This window comes from Cherax quadricarinatus, chromosome 67, assembly GCF_038502225.1.
Source record: "Cherax quadricarinatus isolate ZL_2023a chromosome 67, ASM3850222v1, whole genome shotgun sequence".
Lineage (NCBI taxonomy): Eukaryota > Metazoa > Arthropoda > Malacostraca > Decapoda > Parastacidae > Cherax > Cherax quadricarinatus.
In genome coordinates, this window is record NC_091358.1 from 11,551,049 (window position 1) to 11,577,294 (window position 26,246).

Here is a 26,246-nt window from a genome sequence, read left to right on the forward strand (position 1 = left end):
GCTCCGGGACTAATCTTGTTGTAAACCTTAGCACTTTCTCTAGTTTCCTTAAGTGCTTGGCAAGGTGTAGGTTCTAAACTGGTGCTGCCTAGTCCACTATAGGCCTAACGTACACAGTGTACAGGGTTCTGAACGATTCCTTATTAAAACGTCATAATGCTGTTTTTAGGTTTGCTAGGCGCCCATATGCTGCAGCAGTTATTTGGTTGATGTGCGCCTCCGGAGATGTGCCTGGTGTTATACTCACCCCAAGATCCTTTTCCTTGAGTGAAGTTTGTAGTCTTTGCCCCCCCCCACTAGACTGTACTCCGTCTGCTGTCCTCTTTGCCTTTCCCCAATTTTCATGACTTTGCACTTTGTGGGGTTGAACTCCAGGAGCCAGTTGCTGGACCATCTCTGCAGCCTGTCCGGATCCCTTTGTAGTTCTGCTTGGTCCTCGTTCGATTAAATTCTTCTCACCAACTTCACATCATCTGCAGACAGGGACACTTCTCAAGCTATTCCTTCCATCATGTCGTTCACAAATGCCAAAAACAGCACCGGTCCTAGAATTGACTCCTGTGGAACCTCGCTCGTCACAGGCGCCCACTCTGACACCTCGTCACGTACCATGACTCGCTGATGTCTTTCCGACAGGTATACTCTGATTCATTGCAGTGCCTTCCCTGTTATCCCTGCCTGGTCTTCCAGCTTATGTGTGGAACCGTGTCAAAAGCCTTCTTACAGCCCAAGAAAACGCAGTCTACCCACCCTTCTCTCTCTTGTCTTACTGTTGTCACCCTGTCATAGAACTCAGGTTTGTGACACAGGATTTCCCATCCCTGAAAACTTGCTGGCTATCGTTAAGCTCATTTCTTTCTAGGTGCTCCATCACTCTTCTCCTGATAATCTTCTCCATGACTTTGCATACTATACATTTGCTGTCTTCTATACCTCAGGTAGTCGCCCTGTTTCAATAGGTGTGTTGAAGATTGTTATTAGTGGCACACACAGCACTTCTGCTTCCTCTCTCAGGACCCATGGAGAGATGTTATCCGGCCCCATTGCCTTTGTGGTATCTAGCACGCTTAGCAGCCTCTTCACTTCTTCCTTCGTTGTATTGTGTCCAGCACTTGTTGTACCCCACCTCTCCATCTTTAAGGAGTGAGTTCCCCTCCTTCCATCCTCAGCCTGATTACCTGGTCCTTAACTGTTGTTTTCCTCCTGATGTGGCTGTACATCAGCTTCGGGTAAGATACGGCTTTCGCTGCTATGTCATTTTCATATTGACGTTGGGCCACCCCTCTTACCTGTGCATATTCATTTCTGGCTCTATGACTGCTCTCATTCTCCTGGGTCCTTTGCCTTCTGTATTTCTTCCAATCTCTACCAAACTTGGTTTTGGCCTCTCTACACCTTTGAGTGAACCAAGGGTTTATCCTGGCCTTCTTATTTCTGTTACCCTTTGGTACAAACCTCTCCTCAGCTTCCTTGCATGTTGTCACATATTCCATCATCTCATTTACTGACTTCCCTGCCAGTGCTCTGTCCCACTGAACCTCATGCAGGAAATTCATGCCTCTGTAGTCCCTTCTCTTGTAGTTTGGCTTCGTTCATTCTGACCTTCCTGTTCCCTCTCCACTTGTAACTCTGTGTATTTGAAGCTCAGAACCACGTGGTCACTGGCCCCAAGGGGTCTTTCATATGTGATGTCCTCAATATCTGCACTACTCAAGTGGAATACTAGGTCCAGTCTTGCTGGTTCATCGTCTCCTCTCTGGTAGTATCCCTTACGTGTTGGTACATGAGGTTTTCCAGTACCACCTCCATCATCATAGCCCTCCAAGTTTCTGGGCCCCCATTGGGCTCCAAGTTCTCCCAGTCCTTTTACTTAACATGTTCTGTTCTTGTTCTGTTGCAGTCTAGGAACACCCTCTTGTATGTTGATTTCTTCAGTCATGGTTTCTTTTGCAGGATCCTGTTCTGCACTATTTCTGTCCTGAAAATCAGTTTGACCGGCCGATTTCGTCCCTTCAAGCACCCTCCTATTCTCTGAAAATTTACTGTCTCAGTCATATCCTCCTTGCTTATTTATTTGATGATGTTTTCAGACTCCTGTTTTTCTTTCAGCCGTCTTTCATTATGTGTCCTCCCTTCGCTCTCCTTAACCCCATGAATAAACACTGACTTCTCCCTCTCCTCCTCCCATTGACTTTCCCTCTGTGTCACTGGGTCCCATTGATACATAGCCATTGCCTCCCTTTTTTTCCTGTAACTCTTGGTGGCATGGTCATACCTCTGCCATGGGACCTGTCACCTTCTCTACCTTCTCCCCCCCCTCACTTACTGCTATTCCTGCTCCTAACAGCTCTCTCTTACATTCCTCAACCTTGTTTGGTGAACTGATAGGGCCTTAGCATAAGTCATGTCTCCTGCCTTTCCATTGAGCTCCTCGTTTAATAGGGGTGTACCTGCTTCAGATGCCATGTCTCCTCTGGGCCTTGTAACTCGCTTCAGCATATTTACCTCATATGCTAGGACCTGTATCCTGGCTTCAGCTTGTGACTCCTCTTTCTTCTCTGCCTCCATCCTGGCTTCTGCAGCTTCAGCTTGTGACTCCTATTTCTTCTCTGCCTCCATCCTCTTTTCCATTTTCACAGAAAGCTCACTTAGTTTGCTCTCCCACTCTTGTTCCATCCTTTTACATTGCTCTTCCATCCATTCTTCCTTACCAGGACCATCTTCCTCTGATCCCCTGAGCCTTCGACTTCCCCTCTGAGCCACCAATTTTTATGTGTCTGTGTCCAGTTTGTGCACTTGTACCTAGAGTGAAAATTGATATTACCTGTAAAGCACTCCTGGAATCATCTTCCCCATGGGTCTATCTCTTAGAAATTTCCCTTACGTATGAAGGAAGTGTAATACAAAGTCTTATTCTTTATACTATTGACTTCTCTCTTAATGTACTCCCTGCACCTCAGTTCTTTACACTAACGAGTTCTCTCTCTCTGTAAAATATCTCACTGGAGGTGTTTTGCTCTATCTGCCGAGCCACTTGCTTTCATGGGGAGTGACTTCAGTTTGTAGATTTTGTAGTAGTAGCAGCAAAAGTTTGAGTGATATTTAAAGAGCTTTGACTGAGGTCACTCAGTGCTCTTAGCATTAGGAAAATATATGCAACACAACGCACACAATAAAAACAAAGATAAAATTATTGAACAGTAAAAACTAGTAGCATGAATAAAACTCCAATAAATACTATCCAACCAGGGTAAAGTGACCAACATCACTTAAACATCCCATTAAATTATTAATATCCAAGTCTTCCTAAAAGTTCCCCGAGCTCCCTCTAGGCACCCTGGTAATTATGAAAGACCCAAACTGTGACAAACTACTAAAATGTTTCATAGTTAGCTTGCACGCCAGAGGGTGACAAACACCAGCGAACAGGTGACTATGGGTGACGTGAGCGCCCCAGATCCTCAGTCAACAAAGATTTCGTCTCAAAGTGACGATTCCTGTTACAGAAGGAGGGCAAATATCCACGTCCTGCCCAACCCTGTCTAACATACTGCTCGTCTGTAGGACCCACCGGCTCCGCCACTTCCCAAGGACCCATGAAGTTACCAAGACAAGTCTATTGTAGAGACCTCGTTACAGTACTCTTTGCCTCGGTATCTGCTCGTTAATTTCCCCGGGACACCAGCATGGTTCGACCACCACCAACACAGACATGTGTCGCGCCATGTTGCCTAATTCCCCTAGAATTTTTCTGATGGAAATTATGATAGAGCTTTCCGCCTACATCCCGGGAAGTACAGTTCAAGGGACTTTAAGTGTTAATAATTTAAGAGCTTGAGAGAGATTTTGTGAGCAGTGAAGGTTCTCTGTACATGCTCCAGCTCTTTAATTCTGTTTTAAAAAATGGCTGTTAGTGTTTGACAACAGTCCAGTCTAGAGAGTACAAGTGTGTGAATCTCTGCAACATATTCTGGGGAACAGAATATGTGTGTAGAAGGCTGCCAGACTAAGACTTCCCAACACTTTCCCCACGTAAGACAACTTCCTGCAAAGAAGCACGTTAAGAATAGGAAGGTGACTGCCGCTTCAGCAGACTTAAGCGTTCCCAGTAACTGAGGTGTTTTATCGCAGTTATGTGTGCCATGAAGGTTCTCTGTACATTTTCTGAGTCGGCAATTTCATCTTCCTTGAAAAGTGTTGTTAGTGTGCAGCAATATTCCAGCCTAGATATAACCAGCAACCTGAAGAGTGTCATCATGGCTTGGCATTCCTAGTATTGAAGGTTTTCATTATCCATCTTGTCATTTTTATGTGTGTGTATTGTTCCAGTCATGGCATTGTGCCTTTATGTATTGTTCCAGTCATGGTATTGTGCCTTTGTGTATTGTTCCAGTCATGGTATTGTGCCTTTGTGTATTGTTCCAGTCATGGTATTGTGCCTTTGTGTATTGTTCCAGTCATGGTATTGTGCCTTTGTGTATTGTTCCAGTCATGGTATTGTGCCTTTGTGTATTGTTCCAGTCATGGTATTGTGCCTTTGTGTATTGTTCCAGTCATGGTATTGTGCCTTTGTGTATTGTTCCAGTCATGGTATTGTGCCTTTGTGTATTGTTCCAGTCATGGTATTGTGCCTTTGTGTATTGTTCCAGTCATGGTATTGTGCCTTTGTGTATTGTTCCAGTCATGGTATTGTGCCTTTGTGTATTGTTCCAGTCATGGTATTGTGCCTTTGTGTATTGTTCCAGTCATGGTATTGTGCCTTTGTGTATTGTTCCAGTCATGGTATTGTGCTTTTGTTTTCTCTATTAAATTACTGTATTAAATATCCACTAATGTAAAATTAGTACCTGATTTAGCATGTCTTTAATTTGTTTTATTTGTAATTGTTGGGTACCATCATTACACTGAATCTACTCAACATGTGTGTGTGTGTGTGTGTGAGTGTACTCACCTAGTTGTACTCACCTAGTTGTACTCACCTAGTTGTCGTTGCAGGGGTCGTGTCATAGCTCCTGGCCCCGCCTCTTCAACTGGCCGCTACCCGGTCACTCTTCCCGCTCCGTGACCTTTATCATACCTCTTCTTAAAGCTATGTATGGATCCTGCCTCCACTACATCACTACCCAGGCTATTCCACTTCATGACAACTCTGTGACTGAAGAAATATTTCCTAATATCCCTGTGGTTCATCTGAGTCTTCAACTTCCAACTGTGACCCCTTGTTGCTGTGTCCCATCCCTGGAACATCCTGTCTCTGTCCACCTTGTCTATACTTCTCAGTATTTTCTATGTCGTAATCATATCCCCCCTTACTCTCCTGTCTTCCAGCGTCGTCAGGTCGAGTTACCTTAACCTCTCCTCGTAGAACATACCTCTTAGCTCAGGGACTAGTCTTGTTGCAAACCTCTGCACTTTCTCTAGTTTCCTTACATGCTTGGCGCTGCATATTCCAATATGGGCTTAACGTACACAGTGTACAGGGTCTTAAATGGCTCCTTGTTTAGACGTCAGAATGCTGTTCTTAGGTTTGCTAGGCACCCATATGCTGCAGCAGTTATTTGGTTGATGGACACCTAAGGAAATGTGCCTGGTGTTATACTCATACCAAGATCCTTTGCCTTGAGTGAGGTTTGTAGGTTCTGACCCCCTAGACTGTACTCCGTCTGTGGTCTTCTTTGCCCTTCCCCAATCTTCATGACTTTGCACTAGGTGGGGTTGAACTCCAGGAGCCAGTTTCTGGACCAGGCCTGCAGCCTATCCAGATCCCTTTGTAGTTCTGCTTGGTGTGTGTGTGAACTCACCTAATTGTAGTTGCAGGGGTCGAGACTCAGCTCTTTGCCCCACCTCTTCACTGAACACTACTCGGTCCTCTCTCTCACTGCTCCATGAGCTTTATCATACCTCGTCTTAAAGCTATGCATGGTTCCTGACCCCATTACATCGCTCGCCAGACTGTTCCACTTCCTAACAACTCTGTGGTTGAAGAAATATTTCATAACATCCCTTTGACTCATCTGAGTCTTCAGCTTCCAATTGTGACTCCTTGTTTCTGTGTCCCATCTCTGGAACATCTTGTCTCTGTCCACCTTGTCTATTCCACGCAGTATTTTGTATGTTATCATGTCTCTCCTGATCCTCCTGTCCTCCAGTGTGGTCAGACCGATTTCCCTTAACCTTTTTTCATAGGACATTTCCATTAGCTCTGGAACCAGCCTTGTTGCAAACCTTTGCACTTTCTCTAATTTCTTGATGTGTGTGACCAGGTGTGAGTTCCAAACTGGTGTTTTGTACTCCAGTATGGGCCCTTGTACACGTATAAAGTCTTGAACTATTTCTTACTAAGGTACCGGAACACTATTCTCGGGTTTTCCAGGAGCCCATAAGCCGCAGCAGTTATCTGGTTAACGTGTGCTTCTGGCGATATACTCGGTATTATACTTACTCCTAGATCTTTCTCCTTGAGTGAGGTTTGCAGTCTTTGGCCTCCTAGCCTATACTTTGTCTGCGGTCTGCAGTTGCTGGACCACGCATCCAGCCTGTCCAGGTCTCTTTTTTAGACCTGTCTGGTCTGCATCTGATTTAATTCTCCTCAACTTCACATCTGCAAATAGGGACACCTCTAAGTCTATCCCTTCCGTCATGTTCATATATACCAAGAATAGCACTGGTCCCAGGACTGACCCCAGTGGGACCCCGCTCGTCAGAGGCGCCCACTGTGATACCTCATCATGGACCATGACTCGCTGTTGCCTCCCTGTTAGGTGTTCTCTGATCCATTGCAGTGCCCTTCATGTTATATGTGCCTGTTCCTCCAGCCTCTGTACTAATTTCTTGTGAGGAACTGTGTGGAAGGCCTTCTTGCAGTCAAAGAAAATGCAATCAACCCACCCCTCCCTCTCATTTCTTGTCATAAAGCTCTAGTAGGCTTTTGACACAGGATTTGCCTTCCACGAATCCGTGCAGGAAATTGTTTATAATCTTGTTCCGCTCCAGGTGCTCCACCACTCTCCTGATAATCTTCCCCATGACTTTGCATACTATACACGTCAGTGACACTGGTCTATAATTTAGTGCTTCGTTTCTGTCTCCTTTCTTCAAGATAGGGACTACATTTGCCTTCATCCATACTTCAGGTAGTTGCCTCGTTAGTGCCTGGTTAGTGGCACACGTAGTGTATGTATGTACTCACCTAATTGTGGTTGCAGGGGTCGAGACTCAGCTCCTGGCCCCGCCTCCTCAATGATCGCTACTAGGTCCTCTCCCCTCTGCTTCCTGAGCTTTGTCATACCTCTTCTTAAAACTATGTATGGTTCCTGCCTCCACTACTTCACTTGCTAGGCTATTCCACTTCCTGACTACTTTATGACTAAAGAAATACTTCCTAACGTCCCTGTCACTCGTCTGAGTCTTCAGCTTCCAGTTGTGACACCTTGTTTCTGTGTCCCCTCTCTGGAACATCTTGTCTGTCCACCTTATCTATTCCCCGCAGTATCTTGTATGTCGTTATCATGTCTCCCCTGACCCTTCTGTCCTCCAGTGTCGTCAGTCCGATTTCCCTCAACCTTTACTCGTACGACATTCCCCTGAGCTCTGGGACTATCCTTGTTGCAAACCTTTGTACTTTCTCTTAATGTACACGTTCAGTGACGTCTTGGGAGTGACGTCTTGGGAGTGACGAGAAGGGAGAAAACAACCTGGAAAACCAGCACGTTTTATAGCTGGCTATTAGGCAAGACGACGAAATTTATTTTACATATTAATGTTTGTACTACTACCACCACCACCACCACCATTACTACTACTACAACCACCACCACCATTACTACTACTACTACAACCACCACCACCACCACCATTACTACTACTACAACCACCACCACCACCACCATTACTACTACTACAACCACCACCACCACCACCATTACTACTACTACAACCACCACCACCACCACCACCACCACCACCATTACTACTACAACCACCACCACCACCACCATTACTACTACTACAACCACCACCATTACTACTACTACTACAACCACCACCACCACCATTACTACTACTACAACCACCATCACCACTACTACAACCACCACCACCACCATTACTACTGCTACTACTACAACCACCACCATTACTACTACTACTACTACCACCACCACCACCATTACTACCACCACCACCACCATTACTACTGCTACTACTACTACCACCACCATTACTACTACTACTACCACCACCATTACTACTACTACTACCACCACCATTACTACTACTACTACTACCACCACCATTACTACTACTACTACCACCACCATTACTACTACTACTACCACCACCATTACTACTACTACTACCACCACCACCACCATTACTACTACTACTACTACTACCACCACCACCATTACTACTACTACTACCACCACCATTACTACTACTACTACCACCACCATTACTACTACTACTACCACCACCATTACTACTACTACTACCACCACCATTACTACTACTACTACCACCACCACCACCATTACTACTACTTACTACTACTACCACCACCACCATTACTACTACTACTACCACCACCATTACTACTACTACTACTACTACTACTACCTCCTCCTCCTCCTCCTCCTCCTCCTCCTCTTCCACCTCTTTGAAGACTGGAGTAAAACGACAACCTCTTTGAAGACGAGAACATAGGGAACGACAGCCTCTCTGAGGATAAAGAGGGAGCGGCTGTTTCTATCAGAGAGGGTGTAACCCCCCCCCCCCCTTTCATGATCCAAGTAATCAGGTGTGATCCGAGTAAAGAGAGGGTAGTTCCAGTCCCTTTGATCAAGAGTCCACCAGCAGAATCAAGGCAGCGACCTAAAAGATATTTGAAACTTGTGTTGTATGTAATGTATGGTAATAGTTCTTGATGTAGGTGGAGGGCTCTTGATCTAAGGAATGAGAGTTTTTCCTCCCTTCCCTCCATTGAATTTGATAACTTCTCGATCCCTAGGTCCCGGGACTATGGGTTTAGCGCTTCCCTATGAACATAAAATTACATATAATGTAATAATAATCACAAGCTGTATTTGTACTATGAACTTATGACACTAAGTATTGTTTGTGAAGCACTAAACCCGAGAGTTACTGTCCCGCTCCCGGGTCAAGCACGCTCCTCAAAAAATTTATTTCATGTCTTTGAAATGCGGTCTTTTTCTCTTCTGCAGAATGACACCGTATTGCTGGAGAAGTTTACCTGGGAGACCTTCCTAGTCTTCTATCATATGCTGACCAACAGACTTGAAGTGGAGAAAGTCTTCTGTGCATTGTAAGTACTGGTAGTGTAGTGTGTTGTTCTCCAGGGAGTACTGTAGTAGGTGTTCTCCAGGCAGTACTGTAGTAGGTGTTCTCCAGGCAGTACTATAGTAGGTGTTCTCCAGGCAGTACTGTAGTAGGTGTTCTCCAGGCAGTACTGTAGTAGGTGTTCTCCAGGCAGTACTGTAGTAGGTGTTCTCCAGGCAGTACTGTAGTAGGTGTTCTCCAGGCAGTACTGTAGTAGGTGTTCTCCAGGCAGTACTATAGTAGGTGTTCTCCAGGCAGTACTGTAGTAGGTGTTCTCCAGGCAGTACTATAGTAGGTGTTCTCCAGGCAGTACTGTAGTAGGTGTTCTCCAGGCAGTACTGTAGTAGGTGTTCTCCAGGCAGTACTATAGTAGGTGTTCTCCAGGCAGTACTGTAGTAGGTGTTCTCCAGGCAGTACTGTAGTAGGTGTTCTCCAGGCAGTACTGTAGTAGGTGTTCTCCAGGCAGTACTGTTGTAGGTGTTCTCCAGGCAGTACTGTTGTTGGTGTTCTCCAGGCAGTACTGTAGTAGGTGTTCTCCAGGCAGTACTATAGTAGGTGTTCTCCAGGCAGTACTGTAGTAGGTGTTCTCCAGGCAGTACTGTAGTAGGTGTTCTCCAGGCAGTACTGTAGTAGGTGTTCTCCAGGCAGTACTGTAGTAGGTGTTCTCCAGGCAGTACTGTTGGTGTTCTCCAGGCAGTACTGTTGTTGGTGTTCTCCAGGGAGTACTGTTGTTGGTGTTCTCCAGGCAGTACTGTAGTAGGTGTTCTCCAGGCAGTACTGTAGTAGGTGTTCTCCAGGCAGTACTGTTGTAGGTGTTCTCCAGGCAGTACTGTTGTTGTTCTCCAGGCAGTACTGTTGTTGGTGTTCGCCAGGCAGTACTGTTGTAGGTGTTCTCCAGGCAGTACTGTAGTAGGTGTTCTCCAGGCAGTACTGTAGTAGGTGTTCTCCAGGCAGTACTGTTGTAGGTGTTCTCCAGGCAGTACTGTAGTAGGTGTTCTCCAGGCAGTACTGTTGTAGGTGTTCTCCAAGCAGTACTGTTGTTGGTGTTCTCCAGGCAGTACTGTTGTTGGTGTTCTCCAGGCAGTACTGTTGTAGGTGTTCTCCAGGCAGTACTGTAGTAGGTGTTCTCCAGGCAGTACTGTAGTAGGTGTTCTCCAGGCAGTACTGTTGTAGGTGTTCTCCAGGCAGTACTGTAGTAGGTGTTCTCCAGGCAGTACTGTAGTAGGTGTTCTCCAGGCAGTACTGTTGTAGGTGTTCTCCAGGCAGTACTGTAGTAGGTGTTCTCCAGGCATTACTGTAGTAGGTGTTCTCCAGGCAGTACTGTTGTAGGTGTTCTCCAGGCAGTACTGTAGTAGGTGTTCTCCAGGCAGTACTGTAGTAGGTGTTCTCCAGGCAGTACTGTAGTAGGTGTTCTCCAGGCAGTACTGTTGTTGTTCTCCGGGCAGTACTGTTGTTGGTGTTCTCCAGGCAGTACTGTTGTTGTTCTCCAGGCAGTACTATTGTAGGTGTTCTCCAGGCAGTACTGTTGTTGTTCTCCAGGCAGTACTGTTGTTGGTGTTCTCCAGGCAGTACTATTGTTGGTGTTCTCCAGGCAGTACTGTTGTTGGTGTTCTCCAGGCAGTACTGTTGTTGATGTTCTCCAGGCAGTACTGTTGTTGTTCTCCAGGCAGTACTGTTGTTGGTGTTCTCCAGGCAGTACTGTTGGTGTTCTCCAGGCAGTACTGTTGGTGTTCTCCAGGCAGTACTGTTGTTGTTCTCCAGGCAGTACTGTTGTTGGTGTTCTCCAGGCAGTACTGTTGTTGGTGTTCTCCAGGCAGTACTGTTGTTGGTGTTCTCCAGGCAGTACTGTTGGTGGTGTTCTCCAGGCAGTACTGTTGGTGTTCTCCAGGCAATACTGTTGTTGGTGTTCTCCAGGCAGTACTGTTGTTTTGGTGTTCTCCAGGCAGTACTGTTGTTTTGGTGTTCTCCAGGCAGTACTGTTGTTGTTCTCCAGGCAGTACTGTTGTTGGTGTTCTCCAGGCAGTACTGTTGTTGGTGTTCTCCAGGCAGTACTGTTGTTGGTGTTCTCCAGGCAGTACTGTTGTTAGTGTTCTCCAGGCAGTACTGTTGTTGGTGTTCTCCAGGCAGTACTGTTGTTGGTGTTCTCCAGGCAGTACTGTTGTTGGTGTTCTCCAGGCAGTACTGTTGTTGGTGTTCTCCAGGCAGTACTGTTGTTGGTGTTCTCCAGGCAGTACTGTTGTTGGTGTTCTCCAGGCAGTACTATTGTTGTTCTCCAGGCAGTACTGTTGTTAGTGTTCTCCAGGCAGTACTGTTGTTGGTGTTCTCCAGGCAGTACTGTTGTTGGTGTTCTCCAGGCAGTACTGTTGTTGGTGTTCTCCAGGCAGTACTGTAGTAGGTGTTCTCCAGGCAGTACTGTAGTAGTTCTCCAGGCAGTACTGTTGTTGGTGTTCTCCAGGCAGTACTGTAGTAGGTGTTCTCCAGGCAGTACTGTAGTAGGTGTTCTCCAGGCAGTACTGTAGTAGGTGTTCTCCAGGCAGTACTGTAGTAGGTGTTCTCCAGGCAGTACTGTTGTTGGTGTTCTCCAGGCAGTACTGTTGTAGGTGTTCTCCAGGGAGTACTGTTGTTGGTGTTCTCCAGGGAGTACTGTTGTTGGAGTTCTCCAGGGAGTACTGTTGTTGGTGTTCTCCAGGCAGTACTGTTGTTGGTGTTCTCCAGGCAGTACTGTTGGTGTTCTCCAGGCAGTACTGTAGTAGGTGTTCTCCAGGCAGTACTGTAGTAGGTGTTCTCCAGGCAGTACTGTAGTAGGTGTTCTCCAGGCAGTACTGTTGTTGGTGTTCTCCAGGCAGTACTGTAGTAGGTGTTCTCCAGGCAGTACTGTAGTAGGTGTTCTCCAGGCAGTACTGTAGTAGGTGTTCTCCAGGCAGTACTGTTGTTGGTGTTCTCCAGGCAGTACTGTTGTTGTTCTCCAGGGAGTACTGTTGTTGGTGTTCTCCAGGCAGTACTGTTGTTGGTGTTCTCCAGGCAGTACTGTTGGTGTTCTCCAGGCAGTACTGTAGTAGGTGTTCTCCAGGCAGTACTGTAGTAGGTGTTCTCCAGGCAGTACTGTTGTTGTTCTCCAGGCAGTACTGTAGTAGGTGTTCTCCAGGCAGTACTGTTGTTGGTGTTCTCCAGGCAGTACTGTTGTAGGTGTTCTCCAGGGAGTACTGTTGTTGGTGTTCTCCAGGCAGTACTATTGTTGTTCTCCAGGCAGTACTGTTGTTGGTGTTCTCCAGGCAGTACTGTTGTTGGTGTTCTCCAGGCAGTACTGTTGTTGGTGTTCTCCAGGCAGTACTGTAGTAGGTGTTCTCCAGGCAGTACTGTTGTTGGTGTTCTCCAGGCAGTACTGTAGTAGGTGTTCTCCAGGCAGTACTGTTGTTGGTGTTCTCCAGGCAGTACTGTTGTAGGTGTTCTCCAGGGAGTACTGTTGTTGGTGTTCTCCAGGCAGTACTGTTGTTGGTGTTCTCCAGGCAGTACTGTTGTTGTTCTGCAGGCAGTACTGTTGTTGGTGTTCTCCAGGCAGTACTGTTGTTGGTGTTCTCCAGGCAGTACTGTTGTTGGTGTTCTCCAGGCAGTACTGTTGTTGGTGTTCTCCAGGCAGTACTGTTGTTGGTGTTCTCCAGGCAGTACTGTTGTTGGTGTTCTCCAGGCAGTACTGTTGTAGGTGTTCTCCAGGCAGTACTGTTGTTGGTGTTCTCCAGGCAGTACTGTTGTAGGTGTTCTCCAGGGAGTACTGTTGTTGGTGTTCTCCAGGCAGTACTGTTGTTGGTGTTCTCCAGGCAGTACTGTTGTAGGTGTTCTCCAGGGAGTACTGTTGTTGGTGTTCTCCAGGCAGTACTGTTGTTGTTCTCCAGGCAGTACTGTTGTTGTTCTCCAGGAAGTACTGTTGTAGGTGTTCTCCAGGGAGTACTGTAGTAGGTGTTATCCAGGCAGTACTGTTGTTGGTGTTCTCCAGGCAGTACTGTTGTTCTCCAGGCAGTACTGTTGTTGGTGTTCTCCAGGCAGTACTGTTGTTGTTCTCCAGGCAGTACTGTTGTTGTTCTCCAGGAAGTACTGTTGTAGGTGTTCTCCAGGGAGTACTGTAGTAGGTGTTCTCCAGGCAGTACTGTTGTTGTTCTCCAGGCAGTACTGTTGTTGTTCTCCAGGCAGTACTATTGTAGGTGTTCTCCAGGGAGTACTGTAGTAGGTGTTCTCCAGGCAGTACTGTTGTTGTTCTCCAGGCAGTACTGTTGTTGGTGTTCTCCAGGCAGTACTGTTGTTGGTGTGTTCTCCAGGCAGTACTGTTGTTGGTGTGTTCTCCAGGCAGTACTGTTCTTGGTGTGTTCTCCAGGCAGTACTGTTGTCGGTGTTCTCCAGACAGTATTGTTGTTGTTCTCCAGGCAGTACTGTTGTTGGTGTGTTTTCCAGGCAGTACTGTTGTTGTTCTCCAGGCAGTACTGTTGTTGTTCTCCAGGCAGTACTGTTGTTGTTCTCCAGGCAGTACTGTTATTGGTGTTCTCCAGGCAGTACTGTTGTTGTTCTCCAGGCAGTACTGTTGTTGGTGTGTTCTCCAGACAGTACTGTTGTTGGTGTGTTCTCCAGGCAGTACTGTTGGTGTGTTCTCCAGGCAGTACTGTTGTTGTTCTCCAGGCAGTACTGTTGTCCTCCAGGCAGTACTGTTGTTGGTGTGTTCTCCAGGCAGTACTGTTGTTGGTGTTCTCCAGGCAGTACTGTTGTTGTTCTCCAGGCAGTACTGTTGTTGGTGTTCTCCAGGCAGTACTGTTGTTGGTGTGTTCTCCAGGCAGTACTGTTGTTGGTGTTCTCCAGGCAGTACTGTTGTTAGTGTTCTCCAGGCAGTACTGTTGTTGGTGTTCTCCAGGCAGTACTGTTGTTGGTGTTCTCCAGGCAGTACTGTTGTTGGTGTTCTCCAGGCAGTACTGTTGTTGGTGTTCTCCAGGCAGTACTGTAGTAGGTGTTCTCCAGGCAGTACTGTAGTAGGTGTTCTCCAGGCAGTACTGTAGTAGGTGTTCTCCAGGCAGTACTGTAGTAGGTGTTCTCCAGGCAGTACTGTAGTAGGTGTTCTCCAGGCAGTACTGTTGGTGTTCTCCAGGCAGTACTGTTGTTGGTGTTCTCCAGGCAGTACTGTAGTAGGTGTTCTCCAGGCAGTACTGTTGTAGGTGTTCTCCAGGCAGTACTGTTGTAGGTGTTCTCCAGGGAGTACTGTTGTTGGTGTTCTCCAGGCAGTACTGTTGTTGTTCTCCAGGGAGTACTGTTGTTGGTGTTCTCCAGGGAGTACTGTTGTTGGTGTTCTCCAGGCAGTACTGTAGTAGGTGTTCTCCAGGCAGTACTGTAGTAGGTGTTCTCCAGGCAGTACTGTTGTTGGTGTTCTCCAGGCAGTACTGTTGTTGGTGTTCTCCAGGCAGTACTGTAGTAGGTGTTCTCCAGGCAGTACTGTAGTAGGTGTTCTCCAGGCAGTACTGTAGTAGGTGTTCTCCAGGCAGTACTGTAGTAGGTGTTCTCCAGGCAGTACTGTTGTTGGTGTTCTCCAGGCAGTACTGTTGTAGGTGTTCTCCAGGGAGTACTGTTGTTGGTGTTCTCCAGGCAGTACTGTTGTTGGTGTTCTCCAGGGAGTACTGTTGTTGGTGTTCTCCAGGCAGTACTGTTGTTGGTGTTCTCCAGGCAGTACTGTTGGTGTTCTCCAGGCAGTACTGTAGTAGGTGTTCTCCAGGCAGTACTGTAGTAGGTGTTCTCCAGGCAGTACTGTTGTTGGTGTTCTCCAGGCAGTACTGTAGTAGGTGTTCTCCAGGCAGTACTGTAGTAGGTGTTCTCCAGGCAGTACTGTAGTAGGTGTTCTCCAGGCAGTACTGTAGTAGGTGTTCTCCAGGCAGTACTGTTGTTGGTGTTCTCCAGGCAGTACTGTTGTTGGTGTTCTCCAGGGAGTACTGTTGTTGGTGTTCTCCAGGCAGTACTGTTGTTGGTGTTCTCCAGGCAGTACTGTTGGTGTTCTCCAGGCAGTACTGTAGTAGGTGTTCTCCAGGCAGTACTGTAGTAGGTGTTCTCCAGGCAGTACTGTTGTTGGTGTTCTCCAGGCAGTACTGTAGTAGGTGTTCTCCAGGCAGTACTGTTGTTGGTGTTCTCCAGGCAGTACTGTTGTAGGTGTTCTCCAGGGAGTACTGTTGTTGGTGTTCTCCAGGCAGTACTATTGTTGTTCTCCAGGCAGTACTGTTGTTAGTGTTCTCCAGGCAGTACTGTTGTTGGTGTTCTCCAGGCAGTACTGTTGTTGGTGTTCTCCAGGCAGTACTGTTGTTGGTGTTCTCCAGGTAGTACTGTAGTAGGTGTTCTCCAGGCAGTACTGTTGTTGGTGTTCTCCAGGCAGTACTGTAGTAGGTGTTCTCCAGGCAGTACTGTTGTTGTTCTCCAGGCAGTACTGTTGTAGGTGTTCTCCAGGGAGTACTGTTGTTGGTGTTCTCCAGGCAGTACTGTTGTTGGTGTTCTCCAGGCAGTACTGTTGTTGGTGTTCTCCAGGCAGTACTGTTGTTGGTGTTCTCCAGGCAGTACTGTTGTTGGTGTTCTCCAGGCAGTACTGTTGTTGTTCTCCAGGCAGTACTGTTGTTGGTGTTCTCCAGGCAGTACTGTTGTTGGTGTTCTCCAGGCAGTACTGTTGTAGGTGTTCTCCAGGCAGTACTGTTGTTGGTGTTCTCCAGGCAGTACTGTTGTAGGTGTTCTCCAGGGAGTACTGTTGTTGTTCTCCAGGCAGTACTGTTGTTGGTGTTCTCCAGGCAGTACTGTTGTATGTGTTCTCCAGGGAGTACTGTTGTTGGTGTTCTCCAGGCAGTACTGTTGTTGTTCTCCAGGCAGTACTGTTGTTGTTCTCCAGGAAGTACTGTTGTAGGTGTTCTCCAAGGAGTACTGTAGTAGGTGTTATCCAGGCAGTACTGTTGTTGGTGTTCTCCAGGCAGTACTGTTGTTGTTCTCCAGGCAGTACTGTTGTTGGTGCTCTCCAGGCAGTACTGTTGTTGTTCTCCAGGCAGTACTGTTGTTGTTCTCCAGGAAGTACTGTTGTAGGTGTTCTCCAGGGAGTACTGTAGTAGGTGTTCTCCAGGCAGTACTGTTGTTGTTCTCCAGGCAGTACTGTTGTTGTTCTCCAGGCAGTACTATTGTAGGTGTTCTCCAGGGAGTACTGTAGTAGGTGTTCTCCAGGCAGTACTGTTGTTGTTCTCCAGGCAGTACTGTTGTTGGTGTTCTCCAGGCAGTACTGTTGTTGGTGTGTTCTCCAGGCAGTACTGTTGTTGGTGTGTTCTCCAGGCAGTACTGTTCTTGGTGTGTTCTCCAGGCAGTACTGTTGTCGGTGTTCTCCAGACAGTATTGTGGTTGTTCTCCAGGCAGTACTGTTGTTGGTGTGTTTTCCAGGCAGTACTGTTGTTGTTCTCCAGGCAGTACTGTTGTTGGTGTTCTCCAGGCAGTACTGTTATTGGTGTTCTCCAGGCAGTACTGTTGTTGTTCTCCAGGCAGTACTGTTGTTGGTGTGTTCTCCAGACAGTACTGTTGTTGGTGTGTTCTCCAGGCAGTACTGTTGGTGTGTTCTCCAGGCAGTACTGTTGTTGTTCTCCAGGCAGTACTGTTGTCCTCCAGGCAGTACTGTTGTCCTCCAGGCAGTACTGTTGTTGGTGTGTTCTCCAGGCAGTACTGTTGTTGTTCTCCAGGCAGTACTGTTGGTGTTCTCCAGGCAGTACTGTTGTTGGTGTGTTCTCCAGGCAGTACTGTTGTTGGTGTTCTCCAGGCAGTACTGTTGTTAGTGTTCTCCAGGCAGTACTGTTGTTGGTGTTCTCCAGGCAGTACTGTTGTTGGTGTTCTCCAGGCAGTACTGTTGTTGGTGTTCTCCAGGCAGTACTGTAGTAGGTGTTCTCCAGGCAGTACTGTAGTAGGTGTTCTCCAGGCAGTACTGTTGTTGGTGTTCTCCAGGCAGTACTGTAGTAGGTGTTCTCCAGGCAGTACTGTAGTAGGTGTTCTCCAGGCAGTACTGTTGTTGTTCTCCAGGCAGTACTGTTGTTGGTGTTCTCCAGGCAGTACTGTTGTTGGTGTGTTCTCCAGGCAGTACTGTTGTTGGTGTTCTCCAGGCAGTACTGTTGTTAGTGTTCTCCAGGCAGTACTGTTGTTGGTGTTCTCCAGGCAGTACTGTTGTTGGTGTTCTCCAGGCAGTACTGTTGTTGGTGTTCTCCAGGCAGTACTGTTGTTGGTGTTCTCCAGGCAGTACTGTAGTAGGTGTTCTCCAGGCAGTACTGTAGTAGGTGTTCTCCAGGCAGTACTGTAGTAGGTGTTCTCCAGGCAGTACTGTAGTAGGTGTTCTCCAGGCAGTACTGTAGTAGGTGTTCTCCAGGCAGTACTGTTGGTGTTCTCCAGGCAGTACTGTTGTTGGTGTTCTCCAGGCAGTACTGTAGTAGGTGTTCTCCAGGCAGTACTGTTGTAGGTGTTCTCCAGGCAGTACTGTTGTAGGTGTTCTCCAGGGAGTACTGTTGTTGGTGTTCTCCAGGCAGTACTGTTGTTGTTCTCCAGGGAGTACTGTTGTTGGTGTTCTCCAGGGAGTACTGTTGTTGGTGTTCTCCAGGCAGTACTGTAGTAGGTGTTCTCCAGGCAGTACTGTAGTAGGTGTTCTCCAGGCAGTACTGTTGTTGGTGTTCTCCAGGCAGTACTGTTGTTGGTGTTCTCCAGGCAGTACTGTAGTAGGTGTTCTCCAGGCAGTACTGTAGTAGGTGTTCTCCAGGCAGTACTGTAGTAGGTGTTCTCCAGGCAGTACTGTAGTAGGTGTTCTCCAGGCAGTACTGTTGTTGGTGTTCTCCAGGCAGTACTGTTGTAGGTGTTCTCCAGGGAGTACTGTTGTTGGTGTTCTCCAGGCAGTACTGTTGTTGGTGTTCTCCAGGGAGTACTGTTGTTGGTGTTCTCCAGGCAGTACTGTTGTTGGTGTTCTCCAGGCAGTACTGTTGGTGTTCTCCAGGCAGTACTGTAGTAGGTGTTCTCCAGGCAGTACTGTAGTAGGTGTTCTCCAGGCAGTACTGTTGTTGGTGTTCTCCAGGCAGTACTGTAGTAGGTGTTCTCCAGGCAGTACTGTAGTAGGTGTTCTCCAGGCAGTACTGTAGTAGGTGTTCTCCAGGCAGTACTGTAGTAGGTGTTCTCCAGGCAGTACTGTTGTTGGTGTTCTCCAGGCAGTACTGTAGTAGGTGTTCTCCAGGCAGTACTGTTGTTGGTGTTCTCCAGGCAGTACTGTTGTAGGTGTTCTCCAGGGAGTACTGTTGTTGGTGTTCTCCAGGCAGTACTATTGTTGTTCTCCAGGCAGTACTGTTGTTAGTGTTCTCCAGGCAGTACTGTTGTTGGTGTTCTCCAGGCAGTACTGTTGTTGGTGTTCTCCAGGCAGTACTGTTGTTGGTGTTCTCCAGGTAGTACTGTAGTAGGTGTTCTCCAGGCAGTACTGTTGTTGGTGTTCTCCAGGCAGTACTGTAGTAGGTGTTCTCCAGGCAGTACTGTTGTTGTTCTCCAGGCAGTACTGTTGTAGGTGTTCTCCAGGGAGTACTGTTGTTGGTGTTCTCCAGGCAGTACTGTTGTTGGTGTTCTCCAGGCAGTACTGTTGTTGGTGTTCTCCAGGCAGTACTGTTGTTGGTGTTCTCCAGGCAGTACTGTTGTTGGTGTTCTCCAGGCAGTACTGTTGTTGTTCTCCAGGCAGTACTGTTGTTGGTGTTCTCCAGGCAGTACTGTTGTTGGTGTTCTCCAGGCAGTACTGTTGTAGGTGTTCTCCAGGCAGTACTGTTGTTGGTGTTCTCCAGGCAGTACTGTTGTAGGTGTTCTCCAGGGAGTACTGTTGTTGTTCTCCAGGCAGTACTGTTGTTGGTGTTCTCCAGGCAGTACTGTTGTATGTGTTCTCCAGGGAGTACTGTTGTTGGTGTTCTCCAGGCAGTACTGTTGTTGTTCTCCAGGCAGTACTGTTGTTGTTCTCCAGGAAGTACTGTTGTAGGTGTTCTCCAAGGAGTACTGTAGTAGGTGTTATCCAGGCAGTACTGTTGTTGGTGTTCTCCAGGCAGTACTGTTGTTGTTCTCCAGGCAGTACTGTTGTTGGTGCTCTCCAGGCAGTACTGTTGTTGTTCTCCAGGCAGTACTGTTGTTGTTCTCCAGGAAGTACTGTTGTAGGTGTTCTCCAGGGAGTACTGTAGTAGGTGTTCTCCAGGCAGTACTGTTGTTGTTCTCCAGGCAGTACTGTTGTTGTTCTCCAGGCAGTACTATTGTAGGTGTTCTCCAGGGAGTACTGTAGTAGGTGTTCTCCAGGCAGTACTGTTGTTGTTCTCCAGGCAGTACTGTTGTTGGTGTTCTCCAGGCAGTACTGTTGTTGGTGTGTTCTCCAGGCAGTACTGTTGTTGGTGTGTTCTCCAGGCAGTACTGTTCTTGGTGTGTTCTCCAGGCAGTACTGTTGTCGGTGTTCTCCAGACAGTATTGTGGTTGTTCTCCAGGCAGTACTGTTGTTGGTGTGTTTTCCAGGCAGTACTGTTGTTGTTCTCCAGGCAGTACTGTTGTTGGTGTTCTCCAGGCAGTACTGTTATTGGTGTTCTCCAGGCAGTACTGTTGTTGTTCTCCAGGCAGTACTGTTGTTGGTGTGTTCTCCAGACAGTACTGTTGTTGGTGTGTTCTCCAGGCAGTACTGTTGGTGTGTTCTCCAGGCAGTACTGTTGTTGTTCTCCAGGCAGTACTGTTGTCCTCCAGGCAGTACTGTTGTCCTCCAGGCAGTACTGTTGTTGGTGTGTTCTCCAGGCAGTACTGTTGTTGTTCTCCAGGCAGTACTGTTGGTGTTCTCCAGGCAGTACTGTTGTTGGTGTGTTCTCCAGGCAGTACTGTTGTTGGTGTTCTCCAGGCAGTACTGTTGTTAGTGTTCTCCAGGCAGTACTGTTGTTGGTGTTCTCCAGGCAGTACTGTTGTTGGTGTTCTCCAGGCAGTACTGTTGTTGGTGTTCTCCAGGCAGTACTGTAGTAGGTGTTCTCCAGGCAGTACTGTAGTAGGTGTTCTCCAGGCAGTACTGTTGTTGGTGTTCTCCAGGCAGTACTGTAGTAGGTGTTCTCCAGGCAGTACTGTAGTAGGTGTTCTCCAGGCAGTACTGTAGTAGGTGTTCTCCAGGCAGTACTGTAGTAGGTGTTCTCCAGGCAGTACTGTTGGTGTTCTCCAGGCAGTACTGTTGTTGGTGTTCTCCAGGCAGTACTGTAGTAGGTGTTCTCCAGGCAGTACTGTTGTTGGTGTTCTCCAGGCAGTACTGTTGTTGGTGTTCTCCAGGGAGTACTGTTGTTGGTGTTCTCCAGGCAGTACTGTTGTTGGTGTTCTCCAGGCAGTACTGTTGTTGGTGTTCTCCAGGGAGTACTGTTGTTGGTGTTCTCCAGGGAGTACTGTTGTTGGTGTTCTCCAGGCAGTACTGTAGTAGGTGTTCTCCAGGCAGTACTGTAGTAGGTGTTCTCCAGGCAGTACTGTTGTTGGTGTTCTCCAGGCAGTACTGTTGTTGGTGTTCTCCAGGCAGTACTGTAGTAGGTGTTCTCCAGGCAGTACTGTTGTTGTTCTCCAGGCAGTACTGTTGTAGGTGTTCTCCAGGGAGTACTGTTGTTGGTGTTCTCCAGGCAGTACTATTGTTGTTCTCCAGGCAGTACTGTTGTTAGTGTTCTCCAGGCAGTACTGTTGTTGTTCTCCAGGCAGTACTGTTGTTGGTGTTCTCCAGGCAGTACTGTAGTAGGTGTTCTCCAGGCAGTACTGTTGTTGGTGTTCTCCAGGCAGTACTGTAGTAGGTGTTCTCCAGGCAGTACTGTTGTTGTTCTCCAGGCAGTACTGTTGTAGGTGTTCTCCAGGGAGTACTGTTGTTGGTGTTCTCCAGGCAGTACTGTTGTTGGTGTTCTCCAGGCAGTACTGTTGTTGGTGTTCTCCAGGCAGTACTGTTGTTGGTGTTCTCCAGGCAGTACTGTTGTTGTTCTCCAGGCAGTACTGTTGTAGGTGTTCTCCAGGCAGTACTGTTGTTGGTGTTCTCCAGGCAGTACTGTTGTTGGTGTTCTCCAGGCAGTACTGTTGTAGGTGTTCTCCAGGGAGTACTGTTGTTGGTGTTCTCCAGGCAGTACTGTTGTTGGTGTTCTCCAGGCAGTACTGTTGTAGGTGTTCTCCAGGGAGTACTGTTGTTGGTGTTCTCCAGGCAGTACTGTTGTTGTTCTCCAGGCAGTACTGTTGTTGGTGTTCTCCAGGCAGTACTGTTGTTGTTCTCCAGGCAGTACTGTTGTTGTTCTCCAGGAAGTACTGTTGTAGGTGTTCTCCAGGGAGTACTGTAGTAGGTGTTATCCAGGCAGTACTGTTGTTGGTGTTCTCCAGGCAGTACTGTTGTTGTTCTCCAGGCAGTACTGTTGTTGGTGTTCTCCAGGCAGTACTGTTGTTGTTCTCCAGGCAGTACTGTTGTTGTTCTCCAGGAAGTACTGTTGTAGGGGTTCTCCGGGGAGTACTGTAGTAGGTGTTCTCCAGGCAGTACTGTTGTTGTTCTCCAGGCAGTACTGTTGTTGTTCTCCAGGCAGTACTATTGTAGGTGTTCTCCAGGGAGTACTGTAGTAGGTGTTCTCCAGGCAGTACTGTTGTTGTTCTCCAGGCAGTACTGTTGTTGGTGTTCTCCAGGCAGTACTGTTGTTGGTGTGTTCTCCAGGCAGTACTGTTGTTGGTGTGTTCTCCATGCAGTACTGTTCTTGGTGTGTTCTCCAGGCAGTACTGTTGTCGGTGTTCTCCAGACAGTATTGTTGTTGTTCTCCAGGCAGTACTGTTGTTGGTGTGTTTTCCAGGCAGTACTGTTGTTGTTCTCCAGGCAGTACTGTTGTTGGTGTTCTCCAGGCAGTACTGTTGTTGGTGTTCTCCAGGCAGTACTGTTATTGGTGTTCTCCAGGCAGTACTGTTGTTCTCCAGGCAGTACTGTTGTTGGTGTGTTCTCCAGACAGTACTGTTGTTGGTGTGTTCTCCAGGCAGTACTGTTGGTGTGTTCTCCAGGCAGTACTGTTGTTGTTCTCCAGGCAGTACTGTTGTCCTCCAGGCAGTACTGTTGTTGGTGTGTTCTGCAGGCAGTACTGTTGTTGTTCTCCAGGCAGTACTGTTGTTGTTCTCCAGGCAGTACTGTTGTTGGTGTTCTCCAGGCAGTACTGTTGTTGGTGTGTTCTCCAGGTAGTACTGTTGTTGGTGTTCTCCAGGCAGTACTGTTGTTGTTCTCCAGGCAGTACTGTTGTTGGTGTTCTCCAGGCAGTACTGTTGTTGGTGTGTTCTCCAGGCAGTACTGTTGTTGGTATTCTCCAAGCAGTACTGTTGTTGGTGTGTTCTCCAGGCAGTACTGTTGGTATTCTCCAGGCAGTACTGTTGTTCTTCTCCAGGCAGTACTGTTGTTGTTCTCCTGGCAGTACTGTTGTTCTTCTCCAGGCAGTACTGTTGTTGGTGTGTTCTCCAGGCAGTACTATTGTTGTTCTCCAGGCAGTACTGTTGTCGGTGTTCTCCAGGCAGTACTGTTGTTGTTCTCCAGGCAGTACTGTTGTTCTCCAGGCAGTACTGTCGTTGGTGTGTTCTCCAGGCAGTACTGTTGTTGGTGTTCTCCAGGCAGTACTGTTGTTGGTGTGTTCTCCAGGCAGTACTGTTGGTGTGTTCTCCAGGCACTATTGTTCTTGGTGTGTTATCCAGGGAGTACTGTTTGTGTGTTCTCCAGGGAGTACTGTTGGTGTGTTCTCCAGGCAGTACTGTTGTTGGTGTGTTCTCTAGGCAGTACTATTGTTGTGTTCTCTAGGCAGTACTGTTGTTGGTGTGTTCTCCAGGCAGTACTGTTGTTGGTGTGTTCTCCCGGCAGTACTGTTGTGATGAATGGTTTGAAAAACCGACAAGTTGAAGATTGAGACACTTATGCAGCATATGGGAATCTTTATTCAGGAAACGTTTCGCCACACAGTGGCTTCATCAGTCCAATACAAAGAGGAAGGCGTAAGGAGAGGAGGAGAATGAGGTAATCAGTCCCTCAACCTGGAGTCGATGTGTTCAGTCCATCAATCTTGTAGAATGTACAGCATAGGGCCGTAGACGTGGCTTATATACTGTAATGAGGTGACGTGAAGCAGGTGGAGGCGGGGTCATAGTGGTAACATCCACTAGTCGAAGTAGGTCTTCGTCCAAAGGTTGAACGAGTGTTGAAGAATTCTTTGTAACAAGATCCCATGATGCTGCAGTGTCTGACAGTTGTGATGAATGGTTTGAAAAACCGACAAGTTGAAGATTGAGACACTTATGCAGCATATGGGAATCTTTATTCAGGAAACGTTTCGCCACACAGTGGCTTCATCAGTCCAATACAAAGAGGAAGGCGTAAGGAGAGGAGGAGAATGAGGTAATCAGTCCCTCAACCTGGAGTCGATGTGTTCAGTCCATCAATCTTGTAGAATGTACAGCATAGGGCCGTAGACGTGGCTTATATACTGTAGTGAGGTGACGTGAAGCAGGTGGAGGCGGGGTCATAGTGGTAACATCCACTAGTCGAAGTAGGTCTTCGTCCAAAGGTTGAACAAGTGTTGAAGAATTCTTTGTAACAAGATCCCATGATGCTGCAGTGTCTGACAGTTGTGATGAATGGTTTGAAAAACCGACAAGTTGAAGATTGAGACACTTATGCAGCATATGGGAATCTTTATTCAGGAAACGTTTCGCCACACAGTGGCTTCATCAGTCCAATACAAAGAGGAAGGCGTAAGGAGAGGAGGAGAATGAGGTAATCAGTCCCTCAACCTGGAGTCGATGTGTTCAGTCCATCAATCTTGTAGAATGTACAGCATAGGGCCGTAGACGTGGCTTATATACTGTAGTGAGGTGACGTGAAGCAGGTGGAGGCGGGGTCATAGTGGTAACATCCACTAGTCGAAGTAGGTCTTCGTCCAAAGGTTGAACAAGTGTTGAAGAATTCTTTGTAACAAGATCCCATGATGCTGCAGTGTCTGACAGTTGTGATGAATGGTTTGAAAAACCGACAAGTTGAAGATTGAGACACTTATGCAGCATATGGGAATCTTTATTCAGGAAACGTTTCGCCACACAGTGGCTTCATCAGTCCAATACAAAGAGGAAGGCGTAAGGAGAGGAGGAGAATGAGGTAATCAGTCCCTCAACCTGGAGTCGATGTGTTCAGTCCATCAATCTTGTAGAATGTACAGCATAGGGCCGTAGACGTGGCTTATATACTGTAATGAGGTGACGTGAAGCAGGTGGAGGCGGGGTCATAGTGGTAACATCCACTAGTCGAAGTAGGTCTTCGTCCAAAGGTTGAACAAGTGTTGAAGAATTCTTTGTAACAAGATCCCATGATGCTGCAGTGTCTGACAGTTGTGATGAATGGTTTGAAAAACCGACAAGTTGAAGATTGAGACACTTATGCAGCATATGGGAATCTTTATTCAGGAAACGTTTCGCCACACAGTGGCTTCATCAGTCCAATACAAAGAGGAAGGCGTAAGGAGAGGAGGAGAATGAGGTAATCAGTCCCTCAACCTGGAGTCGATGTGTTCAATCCATCAATCTTGTAGAATGTACAGCATAGGGCCGTAGACGTGGCTTATATACTGTAGTGAGGTGACGTGAAGCAGGTGGAGGCGGGGTCATAGTGGTAACATCCACTAGTCGAAGTAGGTCTTCGTCCAAAGGTTGAACAAGTGTTGAAGAATTCTTTGTAACAAGATCCCATGATGCTGCAGTGTCTGACAGTTGTGATGAATGGTTTGAAAAACCGACAAGTTGAAGATTGAGACACTTATGCAGCATATGGGAATCTTTATTCAGGAAACGTTTCGCCACACAGTGGCTTCATCAGTCCAATACAAAGAGGAAGGCGTAAGGAGAGGAGGAGAATGAGGTAATCAGTCCCTCAACCTGGAGTCGATGTGTTCAGTCCATCAATCTTGTAGAATGTACAGCATAGGGCCGTAGACGTGGCTTATATACTGTAATGAGGTGACGTGAAGCAGGTGGAGGCGGGGTCATAGTGGTAACATCCACTAGTCCATATGCTGCATAAGTGTCTCAATCTTCAACTTGTCGGTTTTTCAAACCATTCATCACAACTGTCAGACACTGCAGCATCATGGGATCTTGTTACAAAGAATTCTTCAACACTCGTTCAACCTTTGGACGAAGACCTACTTCGACTAGTGGATGTTACCACTATGACCCCGCCTCCACCTGCTTCACGTCACCTCATTACAGTATATAAGCCACGTCTACGGCCCTATGCTGTACATTCTACAAGATTGATGGACTGAACACATCGACTCCAGGTTGAGGGACTGATTACCTCATTCTCCTCCTCTCCTTACGCCTTCCTCTTTGTATTGGACTGATGAAGCCACTGTGTGGCGAAACGTTTCCTGAATAAAGATTCCCATATGCTGCATAAGTGGCAGTACTGTTGTTGGTGTGTTCTCCAGGCAGTTCTGTTGTTGGTGTGTTCTCCAGGCAGTACTGTTTTTGGTGTGTTCTCCATGCAGTACTGTTGTTGGTGTGTTCTCCAGGGAGTATTGTTGTTGGTGTGTTCTCCAGGGAGTATTGTTGTTGGTGTGTTCTCCAGGGAGTACTGTTGTTGGTGTGTTCTCCAGGCGGTACTGTTGTTGGTGTGTTCTCCAGGCAGTACTATTGTTGGTGTTTTCTCCAGGCAGTACGGTTGTTAGTGTGTTCTCCAGGCAGTACTGTTGCTGGTGTGTTCTCCAGGCAGTACTGTTCTTGGTGTGTTCTCTAGGCAGTACTGTTCTTGGTGTGTTCTCTAGGCAGTACTGTTGTTGGTGTGTTCTCCAGGCAGTACTGTTCTTGGTGTGTTCTCGAGGCAGTACTGTTCTTGGTGTGTT

The 26,246-nt window shown here is 47.4% G+C and overlaps 1 protein-coding gene across 9 annotated transcripts in view; it reads left to right on the plus strand.

Moving 5' to 3' along the window:
* Nucleotides 1–26,246, plus strand: part of Plc21C (Phospholipase C at 21C) — a 613,502-nt gene that overhangs the window by 301,414 nt on the left and 285,842 nt on the right. For all 9 annotated transcript variants that reach the window (XM_070099388.1, XM_070099391.1, XM_070099386.1 and 6 more), the window contains one exon: nucleotides 9,222–9,322. In XM_070099388.1, coding sequence (XP_069955489.1) covers nucleotides 9,222–9,322 — 101 coding nt within the window. The remainder of the gene's footprint in view (nucleotides 1–9,221; nucleotides 9,323–26,246) is intronic.